The sequence below is a fragment of the Sus scrofa genome, chromosome 8 (assembly GCF_000003025.6).
Source record: "Sus scrofa isolate TJ Tabasco breed Duroc chromosome 8, Sscrofa11.1, whole genome shotgun sequence".
Taxonomy (NCBI): domain Eukaryota; kingdom Metazoa; phylum Chordata; class Mammalia; order Artiodactyla; family Suidae; genus Sus; species Sus scrofa.
In genome coordinates this window covers 77395603-77422575 of record NC_010450.4, presented here as the reverse complement: position 1 = coordinate 77422575, position 26973 = coordinate 77395603, and the positions used below count along the sequence as shown (strand labels likewise).

Below are 26973 nucleotides of genomic sequence, written 5' to 3'. Positions count from 1 at the left end.
GAACATTTACCATTCTGAGTCGATCTCAGTTGGCTTACCTACCTAATGAGCTTGGGCTTGATCAGGGTTTGATCAGTCGATTAAATGGCATTTAACCTGATGAAGTAAACTTGTTAAGTGAATGTTTGCAAAGTGTATCTTCCTACTTGGATTCCTCCAGCCCCCATAATGGTGCTTTTCCCCCTGTACTGAATCCCTGAGATGCAGAGTATGTAGCGGAGAGGCAGCTGGGGCTGGGGAATCAGAGGCAAGGTTGAAAGTATAAGATGGGGGTAATCAGAGGAGTGGGCCAGGCCTGGAGAAGCCACTGTGAGCAGCGTGTGGTCGTGGGTCCATGGGAGATAACTAGGTGAGACTGGACAGCAGTGAGGAATATTGGAGTGTGGTGGGAGTGGTTTGGGAAGCGCACACAGAAGGAAAGAGTAAGGAAGAGTCAAGGTCACACCAGGAGTCAGCCTCCAGAAACTGAATAAACTGTGACACCGTCTGGGCAGCTAACCTGAGGCCTCAGAACAGAAGGTCTTGGAGATTCAGTCTTGCTGTGCTCTAGCTAAGAAGCTTCTTAGGCATATATGCCCTGTCAGGTGGGAACCAGGCGGAGGGTGTGGGCCGAGCCCATTTGCAGAAGCAGGTCACAGGTGTGTCTGCCTGGAAGGGAAAGGGAGGTGGCCTGGGAGGGTCCCTGCACCTAAGGAGGGACGTTAAGGACAAGTGGCAACAGCATCAGCACTTTACTGCTCTTTGGCTATTGCATGACTCACAGGCCTGGTTGGAACACCCGTTTTCCAGGCAGTAAAACACTGGGCCAGGCCTGGGAGTGAGCAGAGGGCTTGGTTCCAGATGATCAACAAAGCTTCTCTCTCTGTGGGTTATTACAGCCCCTTTCCCATGTTTCCTTGCCCTTGAACCCAGAAGGTGGTGGAAAGGAGCTGCTCTAAGGAGAGATGCTTCAGTTTAAAAGCTGGAAAATAGTTTGTAGTCTGTCCAAAGATCTAGTTTTCTTTTTTAGGATTTTCACCACACCTTCCACCCCAAAGTAGGAATTTGCAGAGGAGAGCATTGGACTAAGTAATACAAATGAAGATTAATTCATGAGAAAAATATGGAGTTCCCGTCGTGGCGCAGTGGTTAACGAATCTGACTAGGAACCATGAGGTTGTGGGTTCGGTCCCTGGCCTTGCTCAATGGGTTAAGGATCCGGCATTGCGGTGAGCTGTGGTGTAGGTCGCAGACGAGGCTTGGATATGGCATTGCTGTGGCTCTGGCATAGGCCGGCGGCTACAGCTCCGATTCGGCCCCTAGCCTGGGAACCTCCATATGCCGAGGGAGTGGCCCAAGAAATGGCAAAAAGACAAAAAAAAAATAAAATAAAATAAAAATTCATGAGAAAAATGTTAAATTGAGATCATGTAAATAGCTTTGCTTTATATTACATACATACATTTAGATATGAAATAAATATTTACAGGCAGGCATATAGTATAAATACAAATGCATATATAAAAATGTAGGTTGCTTAGGAATTTCTGAGAATTTTTTAACTCTGTGTTTTGGTCCTTTTTGTAGACATGAGTACAAAATTACTTTGCTTTAAAATTTTTACTTGTGTTATGAGATTAGATCAATTTGTAGGAAAGAAGAACTAATTAACCTTAAAATCTCCTTTATATCTTTCCTTTTCTTTTTTTTTTTTTTTGTCTTTTAGGCCCACACTCGTGGCATATGTAGGTTCCCAGGCTAGGAGTTGAATAGGATCTATGGCTGATGGCCTATACCACAGCTACAGCTATGCCAGATCTGACTCGCATCTGTGACCTACCTGACAGCTCATGGCAACGCCAGATCCTTAACCTACTGAGCGGGGCCAGGGATAGAACCTGCGTCCTCATGAATGCTAGTCAGATTTGTTTCCACTGAGCCACAACAGGATCTCTGCCTTTATATCTTTTCAGACTCACTTCTCATCATGAGTCTATTTGTCAATATATTTAGTTTTTAAATTATTTCATGTATAAATTGTCATGTAACAATACGATTCACTTACTGTTTATTTTTAATAGCTTTAGAGTATGGTGATATAACAATATGATTATAATTCTCTTATTTTTGACTGTGTGGGTCAGTAATATGTTTATTTTTCATTACGGAAAATATCATTGGTGTGAACATTTTTAAACAAATTATTTTTGGGTTGTTTACTTGGAGCATTTTCCCCAAAGTGAGATTAACAAGTCAAAGGGCAGGAACAGTTTCATAGCTTCTGTTACATATTGCCAGATTGTTTTCCAGAAACATTGAGCTAATTTGCTGTGCTGCTATCGGTATATAAGGCACAGTCCCAATTTTAGACAGTTTAGAACAGTCTGAGCACACATGAGAAGTATAATTACATTTCTACCCTGAGGCCTAGTTGTGTAGATAGCTCTCATAAGTAAACTCACCGTGTGGACTTTGAGATTATAGAACTGATAACCTGTAGAGCTAATTTGTTCTTCAGAATGTGGAACCTTGAAGTTAGGGCTTTGGGGTTGGAGAGTGAGCTGTGCTCAGGTGGAGCCCCCTTTTGGACGAATATGGTACTGCAGTCCAGCGCTCTGAGCTGTTGTCAAGGCCAGAGCAAAGGGAAAGGATGTTAGGTCCCAGTGAGGTCCTTAAGTCTCTGAGGAGTTCTAGAGGCTTGGGGAGGGTGGGGAAGGGGAGGGGGAGTCTGGAGTCTGGCATGCAGTGAAGGAGATGGGTGGCCGCTGGGTAGACTTGGGCCAGCAGTCATTGAACTGGGCACCTTCTGGGTAGCTGCTCACCAAGGCCTTCCTTGTTGCAAGTGTCAGCTCAAGAGTGTTGGGTATTTTTTCCTGGTAGTACTGTAAATTTTATAATGGCAATTGGTGAAGATTACAGATTCTGTGGAAATCTATTCATTCCTAAGGATATACTAGCCAGGTCGCTAAAGGTTCCTTTACCCTGCTTCTGCCAGGGGAAAAGCTTAGACTTTTCCCTGAGAAATAAAGTTCCCTCATTGCTCACGCATGCTGACGTAGCATTGTCCTTTTGTGGCCTCCGCAGTGACTTGCAAAAATTCTATAACCTAAATACCAAAACATGCAGCGGCATGTCTTAGAGCTGGGCTGGGAGGGTAGGGCAGAAGTTAACCATAGTCCATGTAGCGTGCAGTTCAGAAAGGCAAAAAGGAGCAAGTTAAATTCATGGATAAAATGTTTGTTCAAAAATTAACATGTGTACACACTCTAAAGGAAGTAAATTGAACAGATATTATCATAGAAATTCCAAGTCATAAAGTTAAACGGAGGTTGAGATACAAAATTGTTTCAATTTTCAAGCCCCAGAGCAGAAGTTCAGTATTGATGGGCGAAGAAGGGGTAGAAAGCACTCGAATACCAGCGGTGGTAAGAGAAACACCCGGGCTGTCATGTGACCTAACTAGGGTGTTTTTTTTTTTTTTTTTAACTGTCAATTGATTTTTTTAAAAATGTTGATGGTGTATGTAATATACATACACACACACACACGAAGTTTACTCTCCTAATCATTTTTGGTATATAATTCAATGACATTAACCACATTCATGTCATGCAACCATCACACTACTATTTCCAAAACAATTTCATCACCCCAAACAGAAACCCTGTGCTTTTAGAGATTTATTTTGTAATTGATTATCTCAGCATTTTTTTTTTTTTCTGGCTTAAAGAAATGCATACTTCAGACCTTTCATTTTTTTTGGAGTTCCCTCCTCCTTCAGCAGGTTAAGGGTCTGGTGTTATCACTGCTGTGGGCTCAGGTTCAGTCCTTGGGTTGGGAACTTACGCATGCTGCAGGCCACACACACACACACACACACACCCCTCCCCAAACAAAAAAACTTAAAAAAAATTTTTTTATACCATGAGATACCAGCTCACACCAGTCAGAATTGCCATCATTAATAAGTCCACAAATAACAAGTGCTGGAGGGGGTGTGGAGAAAAGGGAACCCTCCTGCACTGTTGGTGGGAATGTAAGCTGGTACAGCCACTATGGAGAACAGTTTGGAGATACCTTAGAAATCTATACATAGAACTACCGTATGACCCCACAATCCCACTCTTGGGCATATATCCGAACAAAAGTTTCCTTGAAAAAGACACATACACCTGCATCTTCATTGGAGCACTGTTCACAATAGCCAGGACATGGAAACAATCCAAATGTCCATCCACAGATGATTGGATTAGGAAGATGTGGTATATATACACAATGGAATACTACTCAGCCATAAAAAAGAACGACATACTGCCATTTACAGCAACATGGATGGAACTAGAGACTCTCATACTGAGTGAAATAAGTCAGAAAGACAAAGACAAATACCATATGATGTCACTTATAACTGGAATCTAATATACAGCACAAATGAACCTTTCCGCAGAAAAGAAAGTCATGGATCTGGAGAATAGACCTGTGGCTGCCCTGGGGGAGAGGGAGGGAGTGGGAGGGATCGGGAGCTTGGGGTTAATGGATGCAAACTATTGTTCTTGGAATGGATTTATAATGAAATCCTGCTGTGTAGCATTGAGAACTATGTCTAGATACTTATATCGCAATAGAACAAAGGGTGGAAAAAAAATGTATACATGTAAGTGTAACTTGGTCCCCATGCTGTACAGTAGAAAAAAATAAATAAAATAAAAAATAAAAAAAGAAAATAAAATTTTATTGATGTATAGTTGATTTACAATGTTGTGATAATTTCTGCTGTATAGCAAAGTGACTCAGTTTATACATATATTCTTTTTCATATTCTTTTCCATTACGGTCTATCACAGAATGTTGAATATAGTTCCCTGTGCTCTACAGTAGGACCTTGTTGTTTATCCATCATATATATATATATATATATATATATATATATATATATATATATACTTTGCAATATCCTATATATACACACACACACAGTTTGCAAACCATTTAAAAAATTTCAACATATGTTATATGATTCTGGTAGGTGGCATCTCTTGTCTGTCAGTTTCCTTTCATCCTTCCTAATGATGCATGCTTGGTTGAAGAGGGTACCGATCCATGTGGAGGGAAGGATATTGTTCTGTCAAGGGCATTTGAGGAGCTGTGTTCCATTGTTGAAATCTCCAAATCGAGTCTGTTTATATGTGAATACTGGTAGTCTTAATTATTTAATGTATTTTAAAATTTAAAAGCACTATTATATCCTTGACAGTTAGGGAAAATTTAAGATCTTGTCACTTTGAACACAAAAATGATGACTATTGTTCCATATTGTTTTCAGTTTTCTTTGACTTGCATTTTTTTTGACATAGTTTTGATAATGATGGGTCTAACTATATACAAGTAACTTATTTTTTATTTAACATATCATTTAGAGGTTTTTACATTTTTTTTATTATTGATTTACAATGTTCTGTCAATTCCTGGTTCCCTTAGAGTTTTTTTTAATTTTGCTCAATAGTCTTCATAATAATGGACCCAGAAATGCATGCAGGCTAATTTACATAACCATTCTACTTTCTTTGAGATTTTAGATTGCCAACATTTTTTAACTATTGTAATCCAACAATGTCAAATGCCTTCTTTCTGTGGTTTAACGCCTTCATTTTAGTCTCATGAGAGGGAGACACAGAGCTCTCATGTCTGTCTTACTGGGGGGCCCTGGTTCCTGCTTTTTCTTTGAATATGTGGTACAGTTAGTGTTGGTGTGTCTTCATAGTTATGGTAAGCTACAGATGGATGATAGATGTTTGATTTGGTTACAGGTTGTGAAGATCTTAGAGAAGCATGACCCCTTGAAGAACACCCAGGCAAAGTATGGGTCCATCCCTTCAGATGAGGCCAGTGCTGTGCAGAACTATGTAGAACACATGCTCTTCTTGCTGATTGAAGAGCAGGCCAAGGATGCTGCCATGGGGCCAATCCTGGAATTTGTGGTCTCGGAGAACATCATGGAGAAGCTCTTCCTTTGGAGCCTGAGGCGGGAATTTACCGATGAGACTAAAATGGAGCAGCTGAAGATGTACGAGATGCTGGTCACCCAGTCACACCAGCCTCTGCTGCACCACAAGCCCATCCTGAAGCCCCTGATGATGCTGCTGAGCTCTTGCTCGGGAACGGCCACCCCTGCCGTGGAGGGGAAGCTAGTTGTCCTGCTCAGTCAGCTCTGTTCTATTCTTGCCAAAGACCCGTCCATCCTGGAGCTCTTCTTCCACACCAGTGAGGACCAAGGGGCTGCCAACTTCCTCATCTTCTCCCTCCTGATTCCCTTCATCCATCGGGAGGGGACCGTAGGCCAGCAGGCCCGGGATGCTCTGCTCTTCATCATGTCTCTCTCTGCCGAGAACAGCATGGTGGCCCAACATATCGTGGAGAACACCTACTTCTGTCCAGTAAGGCCTTCTCCTTCAGTTCTTGTCCACCCAGTCCTCTTCTCCTCTCCCGAGCTACCGATAAATACTTTTTTATTCCTTTCTTTTCCGCAAGCTGTGCTTGGCACCTTCGATGGAAAGATGTTTAGAGGAAATCTTTTGGAGGGAGCAGAGGAATCTAAGTTGAGGGGCTAATTGGATGAGCAGTCTCAGCTCAAAATAAGCCAACAGAGGAAACTGTAGGAGTTCCCTGGTGGCTCAGCAGGTTAAGGGTCTGGCATTGTCACTGCTGTGGCTCTGTGTACTGCTGTGGCATGGGTTTGATCCCTGGCCCAGGAACGTCTGCATGACATGGGTGTGGCCACCCCCCCCCAAAAAAAATGTGTGTTACAGTTTCTTGGTTCACTTCTGTTGGGTTAGGAACTGTTTCAGTTTTTTTCTAAGAGCATATCCTGAGCAGTTGGTAAAAGCTGCTCTTTCTGTATTCTTAGCTTTTCTTTGAGCCAGTGAATCATGACATATGGTGAGACCTCTCACAGCTGGTTTCACAAATGAATTTGTTTCCCAGTGAGATAATGACCATAATTATATATCCAAAGCACTGATTTTATTTTTAAAAAATACATATTTACAGTGTGAGGTACCAAGAAATACTCTACTCTGTATAGTTTCTTAAATCATTGGTTTAGTGTGAAATAGCCAGGCCCAGTCATAGTTCTAAAAAGTAATGGGTGCTATCTGCGACTCTTAAGATGCCACACGGCTCTGATGATTTTTTGGTGTTAATGTCATCTTTGGAAGGGGGATTTAAATGACAGATTTATACATTTATATCTTCTTCGGGTTTGTCAGATGTTGGGCAACAGCGATTTTTATTTTCCCAACTCAGTGAACATTTCCAGTTTGTTTCCATTTCTGTTCTTTTTACCAAGCATCTCATTGTGTTTCTTTATATTGCCTTAAATATTCCGATTCTGCTGGAATAGTGTGGAAAACCATCAGTGAGTTTTATTGTAACAGGCCAGGCAAGTTGCCATTAGTAGATTAGATTCATTGTTAATTACACTGTGTGGGTAGTTCTTGACCAAGGGCGAGGGCGTTTGGAGGGCATTTAGAAATGTGCGTGGGGTGTATTTGGTTGTCAAGGGACATGGGGTGGCCTGGGAGGGAGGTCAGCTGGCATTTAGCATGCAGGGGCCAGGGATATTTAATGTCCAGTGGTTTGTGGAACAGTCACCTACAGTAAAGAAGTGACCTGCCCCAAATGCTAACAGCAATCCTTGTGAGTAACACACTGTATTTTGCTTTGAGGTTCAAAAGCAGTGATCTTCTGTGTCCTACTAAATGCCTATTTTGACGAATAAACCAGGGTCACCTAGGGTCTGGTGAATATTTATTTCTGGGGAAACAAATGGATTAAAAAAAATGTAAAAACAGAATTTCTGTTAAGTTCAGGGCACCATGTGTCTCTTCTCTTCTGGCTTCTGACCAGTGGAATAAGAGATTGAGCAAAGGTGGAGAGTCAGATGGGGAGCAGAGAACTGATTCCCTTCTGTGCCAATAAATTAAATCTCCCTCCTTATCTCCTTCAACAGGATTATAAACTCCATTATAAGCTCTTTCTAAAGACTATATCTTAAGATAAAAATGTGACTTCTCACCCTGAATCAGAGCATGTTTGAAACACATTGCTGTATTGATTTTCTTTTCTTTGTGTGTGTTTTTTAGGGCCACACCCAGGCTAAGGGTCGAATCAGAGCTGTAGCCACCACCCTAACCACAGCCATAGCAACTCGGGATCCAAGTGGCAACTGTGACCTACACCATAGCTCATGGCAATGCCGGCTCCTTAACCCACTGAGCAAGGCCGGGGATCGAACCTGTGTCCTCATGGATGCCAGTCAGATTTATTTCTGCTGAGCCATGACAGGAACTCCTGTATTAGTTTTCTATTGCTGCTGTAACACATTACCGAAAGCTTTGGCTTTGAACAATACAAATTATTAGAGTAGAATTGTCTCACTGTAGGCCAGCAGGTCTCATGGGGCTAAAGTCAAGATGTTGGTAGGGCTGCACTCCTTTCTTGGGACTCTCCCATTTCCTTGCTCTCCCCAGCTTCTAGAGGCCACCCACATTCCTTACCTCGTGCCCCTCTCCCCCGATGTCACAGTCAAGGTTGTCGCATCTCTCTGGCCATCCTTCTGTCGTAGAGCCTCCGTCTTGATGCTGCTCTTCTGTTTCCCTCTTCCACCTTTGAGGACCCTGTGATTGCACTGAGCTTACCCAGCTCATTCAGGAGACTCTCTCTATTGAACCATCAGCTGATGAGCACCCTTCATTCCATCTGCAAATTCAATATTCCTTTATCACGTAACCTAATTAGTTCACAGGCCCAGGAATTAGGATGTAGACAGCTTTGGGGGGACCATTATTCTGCTGACCACTGTGGCCACAGTCATGCAGTTTGGAGAGTTCTTAAAGAAATATGATCAAGAACAGAATGTAATCAGAATTCCTGTAGGCATTTAATGTATGTAAGTCTGGGAGTTGCTCAGGAAGCTGGGACACACATTAGGGAAAGAAAAAAGGGGTTGGAAGAGCTGGGTCTGAGTGGTGTTGGAGAGGCAGAAACTTATTAAACAATGAACCATTCCATGAAGAAGCTGCACAAAGGGCTGCTTTGAATTGCTTTGGGTACTTCTGCTATTAAAGAAGGGTGTAGGTATTGAAACAAATCATCAAAATATTTGGGTAGATCACCTGTTCAATATGCACAGTGATTTTAAAAAGATACCTTAAAAAAAAAAACCCCACAATTCTAAGGTAGCCTGAATAAATCTAATGAATATGTTAAAAAAAAGGGGGGGGGGAGAATTTATATAACTTTATTGAAGGGCATAAAAGAAGATCATAATAAATAAAAATCCCTGTAGTTTGTAGATAATGTGTAGATGAGACTTTCCTATAAATCCCCATCAAGTTAATGCAATTTATATTAAACAACTTTTTGTTATGAAAAAAGCAACATACAGGAGTTGCTGTTGTGGCTCAGTGGTTAACGAACCCGGCCAGCATCCATGAAGATGAGGGTTCGATCCCTAGCCTCGCTCAGTGGGTTAAGGATCCGGCGTAGCCGTGAGCTGTGGTGTAGGTCACAGACACGGCTTGGATCCCGTATTGCTGTGGCTGTGGTGTAGGCTGGCAGTTGTGGCTCCTATTGGACCCCTAGCCTGGGAACCTCCATATGCCACGGGTTCGGCCCTAAAAAGACAAAAAAAAAAAAAAAAAAAAAGCAAAATACAGAAAACTTGGAAGGTTACTGAAATGGACACCATATATGCACCACATAAATTCAAAATTGTCGATATTTTGTCATACTTTGGCATATTTATCATCTACCCTTTTTATTTGTTTTTCACTGGACCGTTTGAAATTAAATTATAGACATTTGAAATTAAGTTACAGACATAAGATACTTTAGTATGTAGCTCCCACAATAAGCACCTACTCCTATAATCGCAATGTTACTATACCGAAGAAAATTATACAATAATTATATAATATAATCTAATATTCAGTTCAGTTATGCCCCAAATGACTTATACAGATTTTTTCCCCTCAAAACTGAAGTCCAATACAGGGTACATTTCTGACTGTCATATTTATTTTTTAAATCTTTTTAATATTGCCATACAATTGATTTACAATGTTATGTTGATATCTTCTGTATAGCCAAGTGAGTAAGATATACATATGTATACATTCATTTTCATATTTTTTTCCCTTATGGTTTATCACAGGATATTGATAAAGTTCCCTGTCAGTATAGTGGGACCTTGTTGTTTATCCATCCTGCATACACTAGTTTATATCTGCCAAACTCCCACTCCGTCCCCACCCCATCCCACCTCCCTTTTGGCAACCACAAGTCTGTTCTCTGTGTCTGTGAGTCTGTTTCTGTTTCATAAATGTCCATTTGTGTCATATTTTGATTCCCACATATAAATGATATCATATGGTATTTATCTTTCTCTTTCTGACTTACTTTGCTTAGTATGATCATCTGTATTCCATGCATGTTGCTGCAAGTGGCAGTATTTTGTTCTTTTTATGGCTGAGTAGTATTCCATTGTATATATGTACCACATCCTTGCCCGTTTGTATGGTGGACATCTAGGTTGTTGCCATGTCTTGGCTCTTGTGAATAGTGCTGCTATGAACATAGAGGTGCATGTACCATTTTGAATTACAGTTTTGTGTAGACATGTGCCCAGGAGTGGGATTGTTGGATCATATGACAGCTCTATTTTTAGTTTTTGAGGAACCTCTATACTATTTTCTAAAGTGGCCACACCAATTTACATTCCCACCAATAATGTAGGATGGTTCCTTTTTCTCTACACCCTTGCCAGCATTTGTTTGTCAACTTATTAATGATGCCTATTCTGACTGGTGTGAGGTGGTACCTCATTATAGTTTTGATTTGCATTTCTCTAATAATCAGCTATGTTGAGCATCTTTTCATATCCCTGTTGGCCATCCATATATCTTCTTTGGAGATATGTCTATTTAGTCCTTCTGCCCATTTTTGGATTGGCTTGTTTGCTTTTTTGTTGTTGAGTTGTATGAGCTGTTTGCATATTTTGGAAATTAAGCCCCTATGAGTTGCGTTGTTTGCAAATATTTCTGACGTCGTATCTCTTTAGTCCCTATTAATCTATAACAGCCTGCCACTCCTCCCCACCCCCTGCCATGACAGTGGACTTTTTAAGAGATCAGCCATTGTTGGTAGAAGCCCCACATGCTGAGTTTCTTTGTTGTGTAGCTTGACTTATCCCTATGACTTGTATTTCTGACAAATTGGGAGCTGGGTCTAAATGCTTGATTAAATTCAGGTTAAAAACATTTGGTAAGAATACAGGTGACACATCAAGAAGCAAGTGTTAGGTTATCCTGCTGTGGGTGATGCCATGCCTGATCACTTGGGTCATATAAGGTGATGACCCTTAGATCCCTCTGCTGTACAGGTAAAATTTTCCCTTTCTTAATTATAAGGTGCATTTTGTGAGGTGTTAATGAGAGTTAAAATCCAAAGAGAGTTTTTTTTTTTTCCACGGAATGTGACAAATTGATGCTGAAAGTCATATAAAAGTGTAAAAAAGGTCAAAAATGGCCGAAATAATTATGAATAATATTATTGGTAACAACAATATATTTGTTGAGCACTTACTATGTTTCAGACGGTGTTCTTAGTGCTTTATTTGTATCAACTCATCTAATCCTCACAACTGTAGGTACTAGTATTATTCCCTTTTTATAGATGAAGAAATCCAGGCACAATATTCTTAAGTAAAATCATTCAAGGCCACATGGCTGGTAAGACAAAGGGTCAAGATTTGAACGTGGCAGGTCTGACTCAAGGAACAAGTGCTTAATACAACCTTGTGCATTAAGTAGTGAAATGTTAAGACTTCCTCTAAAGCACAAATCATAAAGAAAAGACTAGAGTTAAGAACAAAAACACAGAGTTCCCATTGTGGCTCAGTGGGTAACGAATCCAACTAGGAACCATGGGGTTGCGGGTTTGATCCCTGGCCTTGCTCAGTGGGTTAAGGATCCGACATTGCCGTGATCTGTGGTGTAGGTTGCAGACACGGCTCAGATCCCGCATTGCTGTGGCTCTGGCGGCCAGTGGCTACAGCTCCGATTTGACCCCTAGCCTGGGAACCTCCATATGCCGTGGGAGCGGCCCAAGAAAAGGCAAAAAGACAAAAAAAAAAAAAAAAAAAAAAAAAGAACAAAAGCACACATTGGGAGAAGATATTTGCACCACACATAACTACAAATGGTTGGTACCCCAAGTATATGAAAATATTTGTAATACTACACATTAATAAGAAAATGATGAAACATGGGCAAAAATATGAATGGATAATTCTCAGAAGACGCCCAAAGCTGATAAATGTATGAAAATGTGGTCATCTTACCTAACATCAGGGACATATAAATTGAATCCACAATGAGACACCAGATAACAGCATCCGAGTGACTAATGATTAGACATCTGATAATACCAAGTACTGTCAAGGGGGTGGAAAAACAGGAACTCTTGAGAATATAAATTGGTACAGTAACTCAGAGAAGCAATACGGCGATATTTAATGCAATGAATATTTGCATACCATGTGATCCTGTGCCTTCACTTCTAGATAACTGTCCTAGGAGAATCTGGCACATGTTTACAAGGATGCAGGCAAAAAGATATTCTATAGAATAGTGATCTGAGGAAAAGAACAAAAAGGAACTATATTAAGGGTAAGATAAACTGGTTTATTCTATGTCAGTGGGCATTCAAAAATGAATGAATCACTGAGCAATATTACACTGTATGTGTATATATGTATACACACACATATTTTATATGTATGTATGTATACACACACATGTATGTATATGACATCTTTCTCTATTCATCTGTTGGATGCTAGGTTGCTTCCATATCTTGGCAATTATAAATAATGCTGCTGTAAGCTTTGGGGCGCATATGTCTTTTTCAAATTAAAGTTTTGTTTTCTTTGGATAAAAATGGAATACTGCTCAGCCATAAAAAGAATGACATTTTGCCATTGGAATGGCATGGATAGACCTGGAGGCTATTATGCTTGGTGAAATAAATCAGGAGAAAGACAAATACTGTATGTTTTCAGTTATATGTGGTATATAAAAAATAAAGCAAATGAACAAATATGACAACAGTAACAGACTCAGATACAGAGAAAAAAACTCCTGGTTATCGAAGGGAAGGGGGGTCAAGATCAGGGCAAAATAGGTGAAGGGGATTAAGAGGCACAAACTACTAGGATAAAATAAATAAATTACAAGAACATAATGTACAGCACGGGGAATACAGTCAATATTTTATAATAACTTTGAACAGAGTATAATCTATAAAAATGGCAAATTCCTATCTGAGTTGTGTTGAAACTAATAGAAGTCAATTATACTTGAATTAATTAATGAATCACATTTATTAGCATGTAACTGCATTTATATTTGTAAGCGCCGACAAACCTAAAAACAAAAAATATAAAATCTAAAAACAAAGGAGCAGAAGGTTACATATAATGTTAATATTTACATACTAAATGTAATACATATGTAATTAAATTTCCATGCAATTTTCAGACAAAATCTTCATGTATACTATTTTTTTGGAGCATATGAATGCAGGAGAAATACAAAAACCAGCACGGGGAGTTCCCACTGTGGGGCAGTGGGTTCAGTGGCATCTCTGCCATGCAAAGATGCATATTCAACCCCCAGATTAGTGCAGTAGGTTAAAGGATCTGGTGTTGCTGCCACCATGACATAGGTCACAGATGTGGTATAGGTCACAACTGCGGCTTGGAGCTGACCCCTGGCCCAGGAGCTTCATATGCTGTGGGGCAGCCAAAAAAAGAAAAACAAACAGACAAAAAACAAGCATAGGAATACTATGTACTAAGTTGTTCAGGACTGTGGGTGCTTTGGGGGGCAAAGGAAGGAGCAGGGATGGCAACTGAATTGGAATAGGCTTTAGCTCTATTTGTAATGTTTTATTTTTGAAAAAACAAAGAGTGCTCTGAAGAAAGCATGACAATTTGTTACAAGTCTGTTAAAATCTTGGGGGTGGTTTTCTGTTCTATTCTGTTTTACATGTTTGTAATATTTCATATTTTAAAAACTTAAATATACGAGGTCTAGGATAGAATGTGTTTTTAATATTCAGATTTCCGCTTCTTCAGTTCTAGGCAGATTTCATTGAGTAATTGTTGCTTTTATAAAAACATGTTTTAAAACACTGTACAGTTCATTAAAGTTGGAGAAAAAACATACTCAGCTGACCTTATTTGCTAGAATGGAACACAGAGTTTCGTTGTGTTAAGTTGCCCCTCAGGATAGATCCCATAATCTCATTTGTACCTAGTTTCCTATAATTACATCTGACAACATAATTAAAAAAAAAAAAGAGCTCTTTATGTTGAAGATAAAAGCATACTCTATTAACCATCCGGCTAAGGATCACAACTGGCAAAAAGCTTTCTCTAATTAGTATGATTGTCAAGCAGTGTTAGCATCAGGCTTTGGGAAGAGTGGTGACTTTTTCAGGAAACCGGATCACTTTTGGAAACTTCTGTTCTGTGGTTGATCTGAAGACCTTACAGGTTCTGCCGCCTCCTCTCATGCCCCTGGCATGCAGAAGTTCCCAGGCCAGGGTTTGAACCTGCGCCACAATAGTGACATGAGCCACAGCAGTGACAGTGCCAGGTCCTCAACCCACTGTGCCACCCTTCTTTTGATTTTTTTTTTTAAACCAAGTATTGATGATTAAGCCCTTGTCACTTGTTACATGTTGACAAAAGTAGAAAACAGCCTATCTGCACGCTAGGAAATGCAAATTGAAATGAGCAACCTTTAGGTACACAGCCGTAGGTGGAAAGTTATGTATCCCCTATCTGAAATTTATGAGGCTTTTTATTTTGGCAAGTTGTCTCAAATGGTCCCCACCAGGTGTTTTGCTGCTAGCTTCAGACTAAAGCCATCTGCTGAAAATCTTTCTGTTTTTGCTGAAATTAACTGGGTCCTATTAGATGTTTATGGATGGTCCTTTCCTGACCTGTTCCCTGCGCTGTGCATGCCGTCTTGACTCCCTCCATTCCAGACTGCTGTGTCTAAGCCAGGATGCTCACCTCTTTACCTGCACTCTTTCCTTTCATCGTTGTAGCGACTCAGTGAAGAAACTGCCCTTTAGAGGACTTTGATACCTGCCTGTAAATGGCAGAGTCAGGTTCAAAACCACGTGCGTCTGATATTGAAATCCACAGTCTCAACCATTACCATGCTATACTGCTAGCGGGCAAGCGGTCTGTCGTCCTCATCGTTATATATGGTGATTAGTTTTCTTTTTCTTTTTCGGCTGCCCCTTAGCACATGGAGTTCCTGGGCCAGGGATTGAATCTGAGCTGCAGTTGCCAGATACACCACAGCTGTGGTAATGCTGGACTAACCCACTGTGCCGGGCAGAGGATCAAACCTGCCTCCCAGGAGTTCCCATTGTGGTGCAGCAGAAATGCATCTGACTAGTAATCATGAGGTTGCGGGTTCGATCCCTGGGCTCACTTGGTGGGTTAAGGATCCAGCATTGCTGTGAGCTGTGGTGTAGGTTGCAGACACGGCTTGGATCCTGCATTGCTGTGGCAGTGGCGTGGGCTGGCAGTTGTAGCTTGGATTCGACCCCTAGCCTGGGAACATCCATATGCCATGGGTGCGGCCCTAAAAAACAACAACAACAACAAAATGCTGCCTCCCAGTGCTCCAGAGACACTGCCAGTCCCTTGCACCACAGCAAGAACTCCTGGTGATTGGTTTTTTTTAAGACTCTTGAGAGACGAGAAATAAAAAATACTGGGTCCATACTTAAAGTGTTGGGAATAAATATAATGTTTTATAATGACTATTTTTGTGGTAAGGTGAAAGGTTAAAATAGTGGATGAGCATTTTTTAAAAAAATTAGCTGTTGAATGGTCTATATATTTTTAAGTTAAAAATGAAACTGAAAAGTAAATAGATTACAGATGATTTTCCAAGTGTTTGATGGCACAGACCTATTGTTGCCCTGCCTTTCTGCACTTCCTGTTCCCCAGGGCCCCCTGCAACTCTCTGAGGAGTAATGGGCTCTCTTGCGTTTATTAGTTTATTAGCAGCCTCTTCCTTCTGAGCTTGTCTTACTTGTTCAGTGTTCTGGCTGGTCTCTAGATGGTGTTCTAGAAATGTTATGTGGATTGGTTGAAGGAATCTGATCTCTGAGCACACTTTTGGAAAGGATGATATAAACATTAGCAGTAAAGCTTTGGAATCTTAAGACTGCGTAGTACCCTTTATTCTGCAGAATGTTTTTAAAAAAAATTTTTTTTTTATTAAAGTTGATTTACAATTTTCTGTCAATTTCTGCTGGACAGCAACGTGACCCAGTCATACGAATATATATATTCTTTTTCTCGTATTATGTTCCATCATGTTCTATCACAAGTGATCGATTATAGTTTCCTGTTCTCTACAGCAGAACCTCATTGCTTATCCATTCTCAATGTAATAGTTTGCATCTATTAATCCCAAACTCCTTGTCCAACCCAATTGCTCCCACCTCGCCCTGTGCAACCACAAGTCTGTTCTCTATGCCTTTGAGTCTGTTTCTGTTCTGTAGTTAGGTTCATCTGTGCCATATTTTAGATTCCACATATAGGTGATATCATATGGTATTTGTCTTTCTCTTTCTGACTTACTTCACTTACTAGAAAATCTCTAATTCTACCCATGTTACTGAAAATGGCATTATTTTGTTCTTTTTTGTTTAATTTTTTTTTTTTTCTGCAACCATGGCATCTGGAAGTTCCCAGGCTAGGGGTTGAATTGGAGCTACAGCTGCTGGCCTACACCACAGCCACAGCAATGCCAGATATGAGCTGGATCTGTATCCTACACCACAGATCACGGCAACTCCAGATCCTTAACCCACTGAGTGAGACCAGGGATTGAACCTGTATCCTGGTCAGGTTCATTACCTCTAAGCCATGATGGGAATACCTATTTTGTTCTTGTTTAGGGCTGACTAGTATTCCATTGTGTATATATACCATTTCTTCTTAATCCATTCATCCGTTGCTGGACATTTAGATTGTTTCCATGTCTTGGATCTTGTGAATAGTGCTGCAGGTACCTGGGGGTGCATGTATCTTTTTGAATGAAAGTTTTGTCCATATGTATATGCCCTGGAGTGTGATTGCTGGGTCATATGGTAGTTTGATTTTTAGTTTCTTTTTTCTTTTTTTTTTTTTTTTTTTGTCTTTTTGCTATTTCTTGGGCCACTCCCATGGCATATGGAGGTTCCCAGGCTAGGGGTTGAATCGGAGCTGTAGCCACCGGCCTACACCAGAGCCACAGCAACGCCGGATCGTTAACCCACCGAGCAAGGGCAGGGACTGAACCCGCAACCTCATGGTTCCTAGTCGGATTCGTTAACTACTGAGCCACGATGGGAACTCCGATTTTTAGTTTCTTAAGGAACCTTCATATTGTTTTCTGTAGTGCCTGCACCAACTTACATTCCCACCAACAGTGTAGGAGGGTTCCCTTTTCTCTACACCCTCTCCAGCAGTTGTTACCTGTAGACTTATTAATGATGGCTCCTCTGACAGGTGTGAGGTGGTACCTCATTGTCGTTTTGATTTGCGTTTCTCTAATAATTAGTGATGCAGAGTATTTCTTCATGTGCCTTTGGCCATCCATATGTCTTCTTTGGAGAAGTGTCTATTTAGGTCTGCAGAATGTTTTCTTCCATGCTTCTTCCATGCTTTCTTTCTGTGCTCAAGACTGTCACAGAGACATTCTCTGGCTCCACTTCTAGTGGTGAGAACATGAAACATCTCCGTGTCCAGTTGGCCCACGACCCTGTCCTTCTGTACAGGCAGGCCCTGTGTGCATCTCAGCCACGCCCTTTTCAGAGCATCCTTTTAAAAAGAAGAATATTAGGTATGTGATATTTTTAATTACTGTCACCGATGTATGTAATTTGAAAATTAATGTTGCTGTAATTATATTGATATACTGAATAGTTATTCCCAGCTTTTTAGGCAGGCAAATTAAGCCTGTCTTTATGAATTCATCTTCAAAGCCTCAAAGTGGTTAAGGAATCGGTAGTATGCAGAATTAAAGCCTTTGTTCTGTGGTTAATTTAGCATGAATTAGCGAATGTAATTGATTTTAAAAATGTGGCATCAAGTTTAGATTTCCCTTCAAGGAGAACTTTTGGTCTCTGTTCTTTCTGCCAGAGGTTTCTAATTATAACAGGCAACTCACCGGGGTCACATTCAAAACTGGAATTAAAATGATTTGTTTGGATGTGAAGACAAGGAGTTAAATGCTTTAAATAGGGGACATTTTCCTTTGGGACCACAGATACCCTTATTTTGAAAAAGAGATAAGCTCACTACACTGTTTCCTTTTGTACATCCTGTACTTAACACAGTACCTGTCCTGGAGGTGCTCAGTGATTTTTTTTTTTTTAATGAGTCAATGAATGAAGGAATAATAAAGGCCACTGGGAAAGAGAACAGTGGAGTTCTCATTGTGGTACAGCAGAAACAAATCTGACTAGGAACCACGAGGTTGCGGGTTTGATCCCTGGCCTCGCTCAGTGGGTTAAGGATCTGGCGTTGCCGTGCACTGTGGTGTAGGTGGCAGCTGAGGCTCAGATCCTGCATTGCTGTGGCTGTGGTGTAGCTCTGATTAGACGCCCTAGCCTGGGAACCTCCATATGCCTCGGGTGTGGCCCTAAAAGGCAAAAAAAAAAAAAAAAAAAAAAGAGAGAGAGAGAGAAATGTATCTAATCTTTTGATTTTTCCAGTATTGAAAGGTCTCATCTCTTTATCTCACTGCCCTCAGCCTCTGCTGTGGGCTCCTAGTCCATACCCCTACCCCTACCCTGTCTCCCTCCTGCTCCTCTGCACTGAGGCCTCAGGTGCTCAAGCCCCAAGCCTGTCCTTTGCCGCTGGCGGGATGGGAACTCCTGGGAAGAGCTGCTGGCTTCTGATTGGACAGGGGGTGAACAGGTCAGGCTGGGCGAGATGGAGGAGACAGCTGATAAAGTAATAAAGGCAAGGCAGACAGTTGCTACACGGAGGGAATTGGAGGGTGTGGTTGGGAGCAAGGCAGGGTTTCTAGGTGACTCTTCCAGGTTCAGCATACTGGATCCACACGTCCTTTTATTTATTTAATTTTTGTCTCTTTTGTCTTTTTTAGGGCTGACCCCCAAGGCATATGGAGGTTCCCAGGCTAGAGGTCAAATTGGAGCTCTAGCCACTGGCCTACACCACAGCCACAGAAACGGGGATTCTGAGCTGCATCTGTGACCTACACCACAGCTCATGGCAACAGCAGAGCCCTAACCCACTGAGCAAGGCTGGGGATTGAATGTGCGTCCTCGTGGATACTAATTGGATTCGTTTCCCCTGAGCCACGGTGGGAACTCTCAAAGTCCCCTTTAAAATGAGGTTTGATTTGGTGTCAACCACCACTGAACCATGTCGGGAACTCCCATGCATCCTTCTGACTTTCTGTATCTGGTGCCAGGCACTACGGATTATTCTCTCATGGCTCATCTGACTAATCCTCCCTCCCCACTCCCTCTGGTCTGTATGGCTTCAGGTACCATCTACATGTGATGGCTCCAGACCTCTGTCTCTAACCCGGATCCCTCTCCTCAGCTTCGGACCCACACATCCGGCCCCTGGGCTGCCCCTCTAGCTCTTCATCTGTCCTGCAGAACCCTGCAGGATCTGACTCCTGTGCGCCCTCCTGCTCCGCCCACCTCTGGTTCTTCACTCCAGAAATGCACTTCACTTCCACCAGGGAAAACCAAGAGGCACTCCGTCTGTGTGTGTTCCTTTTCTACAGTTCTCTCTTGATTTAAGGCATCCCTATTTCTTTTCAAAAATTTTTTTTATTAATGATTTTATTTTTCATTATAGCTGGTTTGGCACAAATGAACCTTTCCACAGAAAGGCATCCCTGTTTCTTAATGACCAAGCTGGATAGTGTGACAATTTGGCGTCCTCACTCACCCTCAGTTACTGAGCCCAAACGCTGTGGGTGTCATTTAGGGACGGAGCACTGAGGGAGGAGATGAACCTTGAGAGCCTTGGCTTAATGCCTGGATTGCTGGCATGATGGATGCTGTAGTGAGAACGCCCTCACACCCACTCCACATGTGATACTCACTTTTCTCCATTCTTTTTCCTGCTGCTGAGGCTTCAGTTTAGACCCACTTTAGCTCTCTTTGAAGTGTTGTCACATCTACCTGACCCGTGACCGCCAGTTTCTTCTTTCTGTGCTTTGTGGAGATGAGATGAAAGCGCTTTGCTAAAGTGTAAACATGCACGTGTCCGCCACCAGCTCTGACAGGTCTGTGGGAATCCTTCTCATAAAGCTGCTCCTGGGTCTTAGGTGAGATCTTCTGTCCTGGCCGCGGCCAGGGGCCGGGGCCCCCCTCTGTATCTGCCCTCAGCGTTCTATAATATAGCCCATCGCTTATGAGCTTGCCCCTCTCCTGAGCACCTTGGGGGCCAGAATCCGGGTTTCTTCATCTTGCGGTCCCCCCGCCCCCCGCCGCCCCCCACCCCCGGCCCTGCGTGGGTCTGGCACAGGAGAAAGAAACAACCTGTGGCCTCCGCAGGTGTGTTTGCCCATGACGTGTGTGCCCTGCCCCTCTGCTGGAGTGGTCCTTCCCAGCCAGCCGGTGTCCTCTGTTTCTAGGAGACCCCCCCAACTAAAGTATGGTCTTTGGACCAGCGGCGGCGGTCGCATTTTCTGGGAGCTGTTGGTTGCCGCGTAAGACCTTGGGGAAAGAGCTTATCCCATTTGTGTTTCTGGACCCAGGTGCTGGCGACCGGGCTCAGTGGCCTCTACTCTTCCCTGCCGACGAAGCTGGAAGAGAAAGGCGAGGAGTGGCACTGCCTTCTCAAGGACGACTGGCTCCTGCTCCCGCCCCTGGTCCAGTTCATGAACTCGCTGGAGTTCTGCAACGCCGTCATCCAGGTCAGCTCGGTGCCGACACGTTGTGAGGGATTCCTTTATAAACACTTCTTCTCTTGTTTTAATAAATGTTTATGAAATACTGATGCTTTAAGCATACTGAATGTCCTTGAATGAGTAAAAATGTTAGTTTATCGTTTTCTGAGAAGTTTTAATGGAGGAAAAAATGAGTAGATTTTCTGTATCTTCCTTAGAAAAAGTGTTATTTCTGTTTTGATTATCCACTTAGCCACCAAAAATAAATTTAATGCCTGACTCATTAAATAGATATTTTTAGGCTTCTAAGTACTCCCAATGACACCACTTTCACGTCAAGGTCTTCTTGGGAAGGAAAAGGAAAAACACTTTATTTTGCTTAATGGTGCATACTACATAAAGAATATTGTTATCCCAATTGAATTTAGAAGAAGTTAAGCATCTTCTTAGCAACACAAATTAAATTTGCTTTGAAATTGGCCGGCTTCAGGGAAAAAACAACCACTGAACCCTAGTATACTTAGCTTCTTGATTAGATTTTTACCTTCAGATTTCTTGTTACTATTTTCAATAAAAACCAGATTTTATATATACTTAAGGGCGTAGTCGGTTTTCATAAAAAAAATGTTGTATTTCTGTATAGCACAGACATTACCTTAATGTTGGATTTATTAGGAAATCAAATTTTCCTTATGGTAATTGTAAGGTGAAAAATGTTAGTTATAATCTGTTTATCTACCAAGTAAAGAAATGGCTTCTGGAAGAAAATGCAAGTAAATTACTTTCGTTCCCATCTCATTTTTATTACTAAGTCAAAGGAAATATTATTTATGTATAAGATAAATGGATTACATCTTAAGTTATTTTTTCCTTTAATATTATAGTTTATCAACGTTTTCTTTGCAGAAATGTGTGGAAATAAAAACGGTGGAACTATTAGTTTCTCCCCAAATGTATGCACAGAAGAGAGATTATCAGTAATTTAATGATCGAGCCTCACTTCCCTAGAAATTGCTTTTTACTTTATTGTTTGACTCTATTGTTTTTTTTTTTTTTAAAGAAAGAATAGTGACGCTACCAGGCCTGTTTAAGAATAGAGAAATGATATATTTCATGTCATATTTTGAGATGGAGGCCAGTATACCTAACGATTTTTTTCTTTGCTGGTACTCCCGAAATGATCCCAGTCGGCCCTCTATACTTTCAGGTTCCACATCTGTGGATTCACCCAACAGAGGATCTGAACATATTTCCAAAAAAATTCAGAAAATCCAAAAAGGCAAAACTTGAATGTGCTGTGCGCCAACAACTCTTTACCTAGCGTGTACATTATATTTACAACGATTTATCTTTATTCGGTACTCTAAGTAGGTTAGAGATGATTTACTTGTAGGGGAGGATGTGTGTGGATTATATGCAAATACTAATACCATACAAGGGATTTGAATATCTGCAGGTTTTGGTATCCTGGTAGGGCAGGAGCATGCTGGAATCAATTCCCCAGAGATACTGTGGAACAGTTGTAATTATAAAAGATATTAGGGAGTTCCCTGGTGGCTCAGTGGGTTAAGAATCTGGCATTGTCAGGTAAGGATCTGAATTGTCAGCTCAGGTCACTGCTGTGGCTCGGATTTGATGCCTGGCTCAGGGACTAAACAAAAAAGGCTAAAAAAAAGAGGATATTAGTAAGGCTTATCCATGCTAAATATGTATTGAAAATTAGATATAGGAAGTGTTGTACCTCTGAGAATGTTTTCTGCTTCTTAACAGTATCCACTTTTTATGCAAATATTTTCTAAATGCCTTCCTCCCTGATGTAAATGATGATCAGAAAATATATTTCAAAATGAGAAATTTTTTTCCTGCCAGCAAAACGAATGAATTCCCTTGTCCATTTTGACAGTTATTATTTTTTTAAATTAGTCACAAGTTGAGATAGGACATAGATGAAGTTACAGAGCAAAAATTATATTTTCCCATCTGTGGACTATAGTTTATGAGTCCATATACATATTCAGTCTATTTATTGTCTGTTTTTTTCAAATAGAAACTTAAAATTACCCATTTTAAAATTTGAAGGTCCAGGCTCTTTACACTGGCATAAACCACCTGCAAAAATTGGATGGTGGTTTGAAAAATTAATCTTTAGCCATGGAATAAATGGCCAACATTTGGGTTTCCTTTTTGAATTCAGGGTGCACCCAGACATGTTTGATTTAAAGAAGACCTAAAGACTGAGCTCTCTGTCCTTTCCATGACTATCTGTTTCTCTCGTAGGTGGCGCACCCCTTGATTCGTAATCAGCTTGTCAATTATATTTACAATGGATTCTTGGTCCCAGTCTTGGCTCCTGCTCTCCATAAGGTTGGTGATTGGTGAATGGACTCTCTCCTCTGTAGCTCAATGGATGGAAACTGAGGAAGGCAAACACAGTGTAACTGACTTGATGGTGACTTGCACCTTATTTTCCTTCTCATTCCATCCGTATTTCTTACCATTATCAAACACAGGTCTCAAAGATGACAACAGCTTAAGTCCAATGGGATCCGTTTGGTGTCATGGAGCAGGACCTTGTGAATGTGGGGTAAGGTGGTCTAAATGAGCCTTGGCAGCTCTTGTGTCCACCTGAGCCCGCAGGTGGTGGCTGCTAGGACCTCACTGTTAAGCTGTCCTCTGAGCCTAACAAGTCTGTCATAGAGACTGTGAGCTTTACTGTGGACAAAGAGGGGGGTGCTGGTGCCACAAGTGCCATGGGAATTGCCATCTCCTTAATAGAACATTATTTTTTATTCTAACAGTTTTGTGACAGCAAGAATTAAAGGAAAGCCAAGTTAAGGTTAGCCATCTCATTAGCATCACTCTGAGTTCCTTGCAATGCCCTCATTTTGTATAATAAATCAGCTGATGTCTTTTCTATTATGAGCTGATAGATGTCCATGGACCTAGAATTTGGATTTTAAGGAGCTGTGTTTTTTTGGTTTTGTTTTTTCTTCACTAAGTAAAGAGACATGTATGGTCTTTAGTTCAGAGAATCTTTGTCAAATTATTGGAGTTGCCAGCCCTGGCAAGGAGAGAAGCAGGAAGCAGGGGACACTGTCATGTCTTTTGATGGAATGCCCACCTTGATCTACCTGAAAGGCCTGTTTCCACGTGCTCTTATTTTATGGAATCCAAGAACACCTGATGAGGGCACCTTTGAAGCCTGGCATAATGCTGATGGGCATTCTCCTCTAGAGCAGCAGGTCTGGATGGAAGATGGTTGGCCACCTCTTAGCATTTAGTGCCTTTTAAGCACAGCAGTGGTATTTTCCATGACAGGCAGGTTACTTGGTCAGACTAAGATTTTTGTGTTACTTCTAGGTTCAGGAGGTCACCTTGGACCTCAAAATACTGAGGATTCCATGTTATTTTGGTGGCTTATGGGCACAAGGGAACCAAGTCTCGGATACTAAGTTTGTCTTGGAAAATTCAGGACATGTCTTTGGAAAACACAAACCTTGCCTTGGTTTCTAGGTTGTCCTTGTGTTAGTACGTTGCTGTCCTGGAGGAAGGGTGGGTATCCTGTATTGAAAGTCTTTAAGCCTCTGCGTGGAGGAATTTTCCTTTCTGGGGGAATAGAACAGGGTCCTGGAAATTCTTAGGCAGTTGTTATCCATATAGTTCCCTGTACATGTAGACTTTCTTCCTTATTTATTCCCATCCATATTCTCATTGGTTGACATAAAACAGTTTCCCAAGTTATATCATAATAGTGATCATTGTGATTATTCTTTGCTCAGGATATTTTATGTTATTATAATTAGTGTACTCCAAGGTTACAGGTATTACTCATGCTTTATCCATAATCGAGGGTGAGATCCACCTCGAGAGCTGTCATGAGGCTCTGCCTGGTCACTGAGTCCTTTCCTACACAGCACTTGGCACAAGTGGAAGTGAATCATTCGATGCAGAGGGCTTTGGGCAGTGTCTCTGCAGCGCTTTGCCTGCTCCTTGGGGTTAGGGTTCACACGTGTTTTGTTCCCTGGGGACGAAGTCCCTTAAACTTGGGGGCGCTGAATAAGCAGCACACACATGGACTGGTGTTTGTTAAAATGCCAGGGAGAGTGTTGGCGTTCAGTACATCCCCAGACAGTGCTTCACAGAGAAAAATAATAGCACTTATATATATGAACTAATATTGTTCTCAATTACGCTGTAATTAAAATATGAGGTTGAAAAAATTGGGTGAGGTTATTAATACCTGCTTATTGTGGGGCAAAAACAGTCAATTCTGAATAGATAAAATACAAAAGTAATATCATAATATTAGATGTGAAGTTCCCATCCCTATTTAGGATTCCTTACCTTTTTTCCATGGTAGACCGTTTCTCCCTGGGCTGTTTAGTGACTGGGAGAACATTTCCTTCTTAATTTATTTTTCTCCCTGCTCTTGATCGTTTATTGTTTGTGTTTCTACCACTTGGAATGAAAAGGTTTAGGGAGAAGCAGGGCAGGGGGAGTGAAAGGCCCCCCCTTTCCAGCTCTGGGCTCCCAGCTTGGCTGCTGAGAAGAGCCTCTGACATGTGCAGGACGAGGGGCTCAGGCAGAGGAGGGCGTCCAGAACTGGATGTTTCTTGATGAGCTCCGGGTGGAGCAGACACAACCCTGTGTCCTCCCCTGGAGTCTCAGGTCTTCTCAGGTCGACTGGAGGGGATCCTGTCGGTATCTCCCACTTTTGTGTCCTTTGCCTTGAGCCTTATTTAACATCGTAAATACATTTTCTTTGTGGACCGTGTCAGCCCCGAGTTGATGTCTCATATGGTCATTGCCTGCTGTCAATGGAGGCTGTGTGCAGAGGTGAACTTTCTCTGTCTCATAAGATAAATAAATTCAGGCTTAAAAATTTTCCCACATCATGACCAATACGCATAAACAATGTTTGCACAGCATTTCTGAACCAGAGATGAAGTTGTTACAGAGGGCTGTGGGTAGTGAAAGGCGGGGAGTGGGGTCTTGACGGGGAAGGTCGCCTCTGCTGTGTGCCCCCCACTCTGTGTCCTTGGACTAGGGCCCTGCCCTCTCTGCATGGTGTCCACCCCGCACCGGGGGACGGTTGTTTTCTCTTCTCTATTGGCATAAAGGAGTAGCTGGTGTCTTTTAAGGGGCTGCAGAGTTTTCTGTAATGGGGACATAAGGTCCTCAGTCCCCTACTTGTAGCTCAGAAATTCTAAACACTCTGAAAACTGAATTTTTAGAAAATAATTAATATACGGCAGTATAGTCTACCCTTGCGGAACTCAACTTGGTGGCAAAACCATACCTGAAACTGTCCTGAGGTTATTTGTTTATTTATTTACTTATTTATTTTAATTTTATTTTTCCTAGGGCCACACCTGCGGCACACGGAGGTTCCCAGGCTAGGGGACTAATCGGAGCTGTAGCTGGAGCAAGGTCAGGGATCGAACCTGAAACCTCATGGCTCCTAGTCGGGTTCATTAACCACTGAGCAACGACGGGAACTCCGAGGTTGTTTGTTTTTATACCACTTATGTTACTGTTTGTATGTTTCGTGAAAGAACTATCCGTATATTTGATTATAGAGTTCTGCCCAGACCTGCTGGTTGATTATGTCAGATATGGCAGATGTACCTATTCCTTTCTGAAAAGTTTGGAATTCCAAAATACTCATGGTCTTCAGGGTTTTGAATAAGGGATTTAGGAGCCTATTTGGACATTGTAGGGAAGGGCGTGTGTTTGGAAATAGGTCAGAATCATACTTTGTGAAAGTCACATTAAAGAAGATGATACGGTGTTAATATACATCATTTAGGAGCTAGACCTAGACATAGATATAAACGTCGCATTGTATACAACTGGTTTTATGTATTCATATATAAAATAGATAAATATATAAATTTGTATTATATATATAAATTTTTGTGTATCTATATATAAATATAAACATATGTACATATTGTGATTACTCTATAATATGTAT

The 26973-nt window shown here is 41.5% G+C and overlaps 1 protein-coding gene across 5 annotated transcripts in view; it reads left to right on the top strand.

Annotated features, from left to right (window-relative positions):
* The window catches only part of FAM160A1 (family with sequence similarity 160 member A1), a 299486-nt gene that overhangs the window by 205536 nt on the left and 66977 nt on the right, over positions 1–26973 (top strand). For all 5 annotated transcript variants that reach the window (XM_021101513.1, XM_021101517.1, XM_021101515.1 and 2 more), the window contains 3 exons: positions 5787–6413; positions 20865–21023; positions 23274–23360. In XM_021101513.1, the coding sequence (XP_020957172.1) occupies positions 5787–6413; positions 20865–21023; positions 23274–23360 (873 nt within the window). The remainder of the gene's footprint in view (positions 1–5786; positions 6414–20864; positions 21024–23273; positions 23361–26973) is intronic.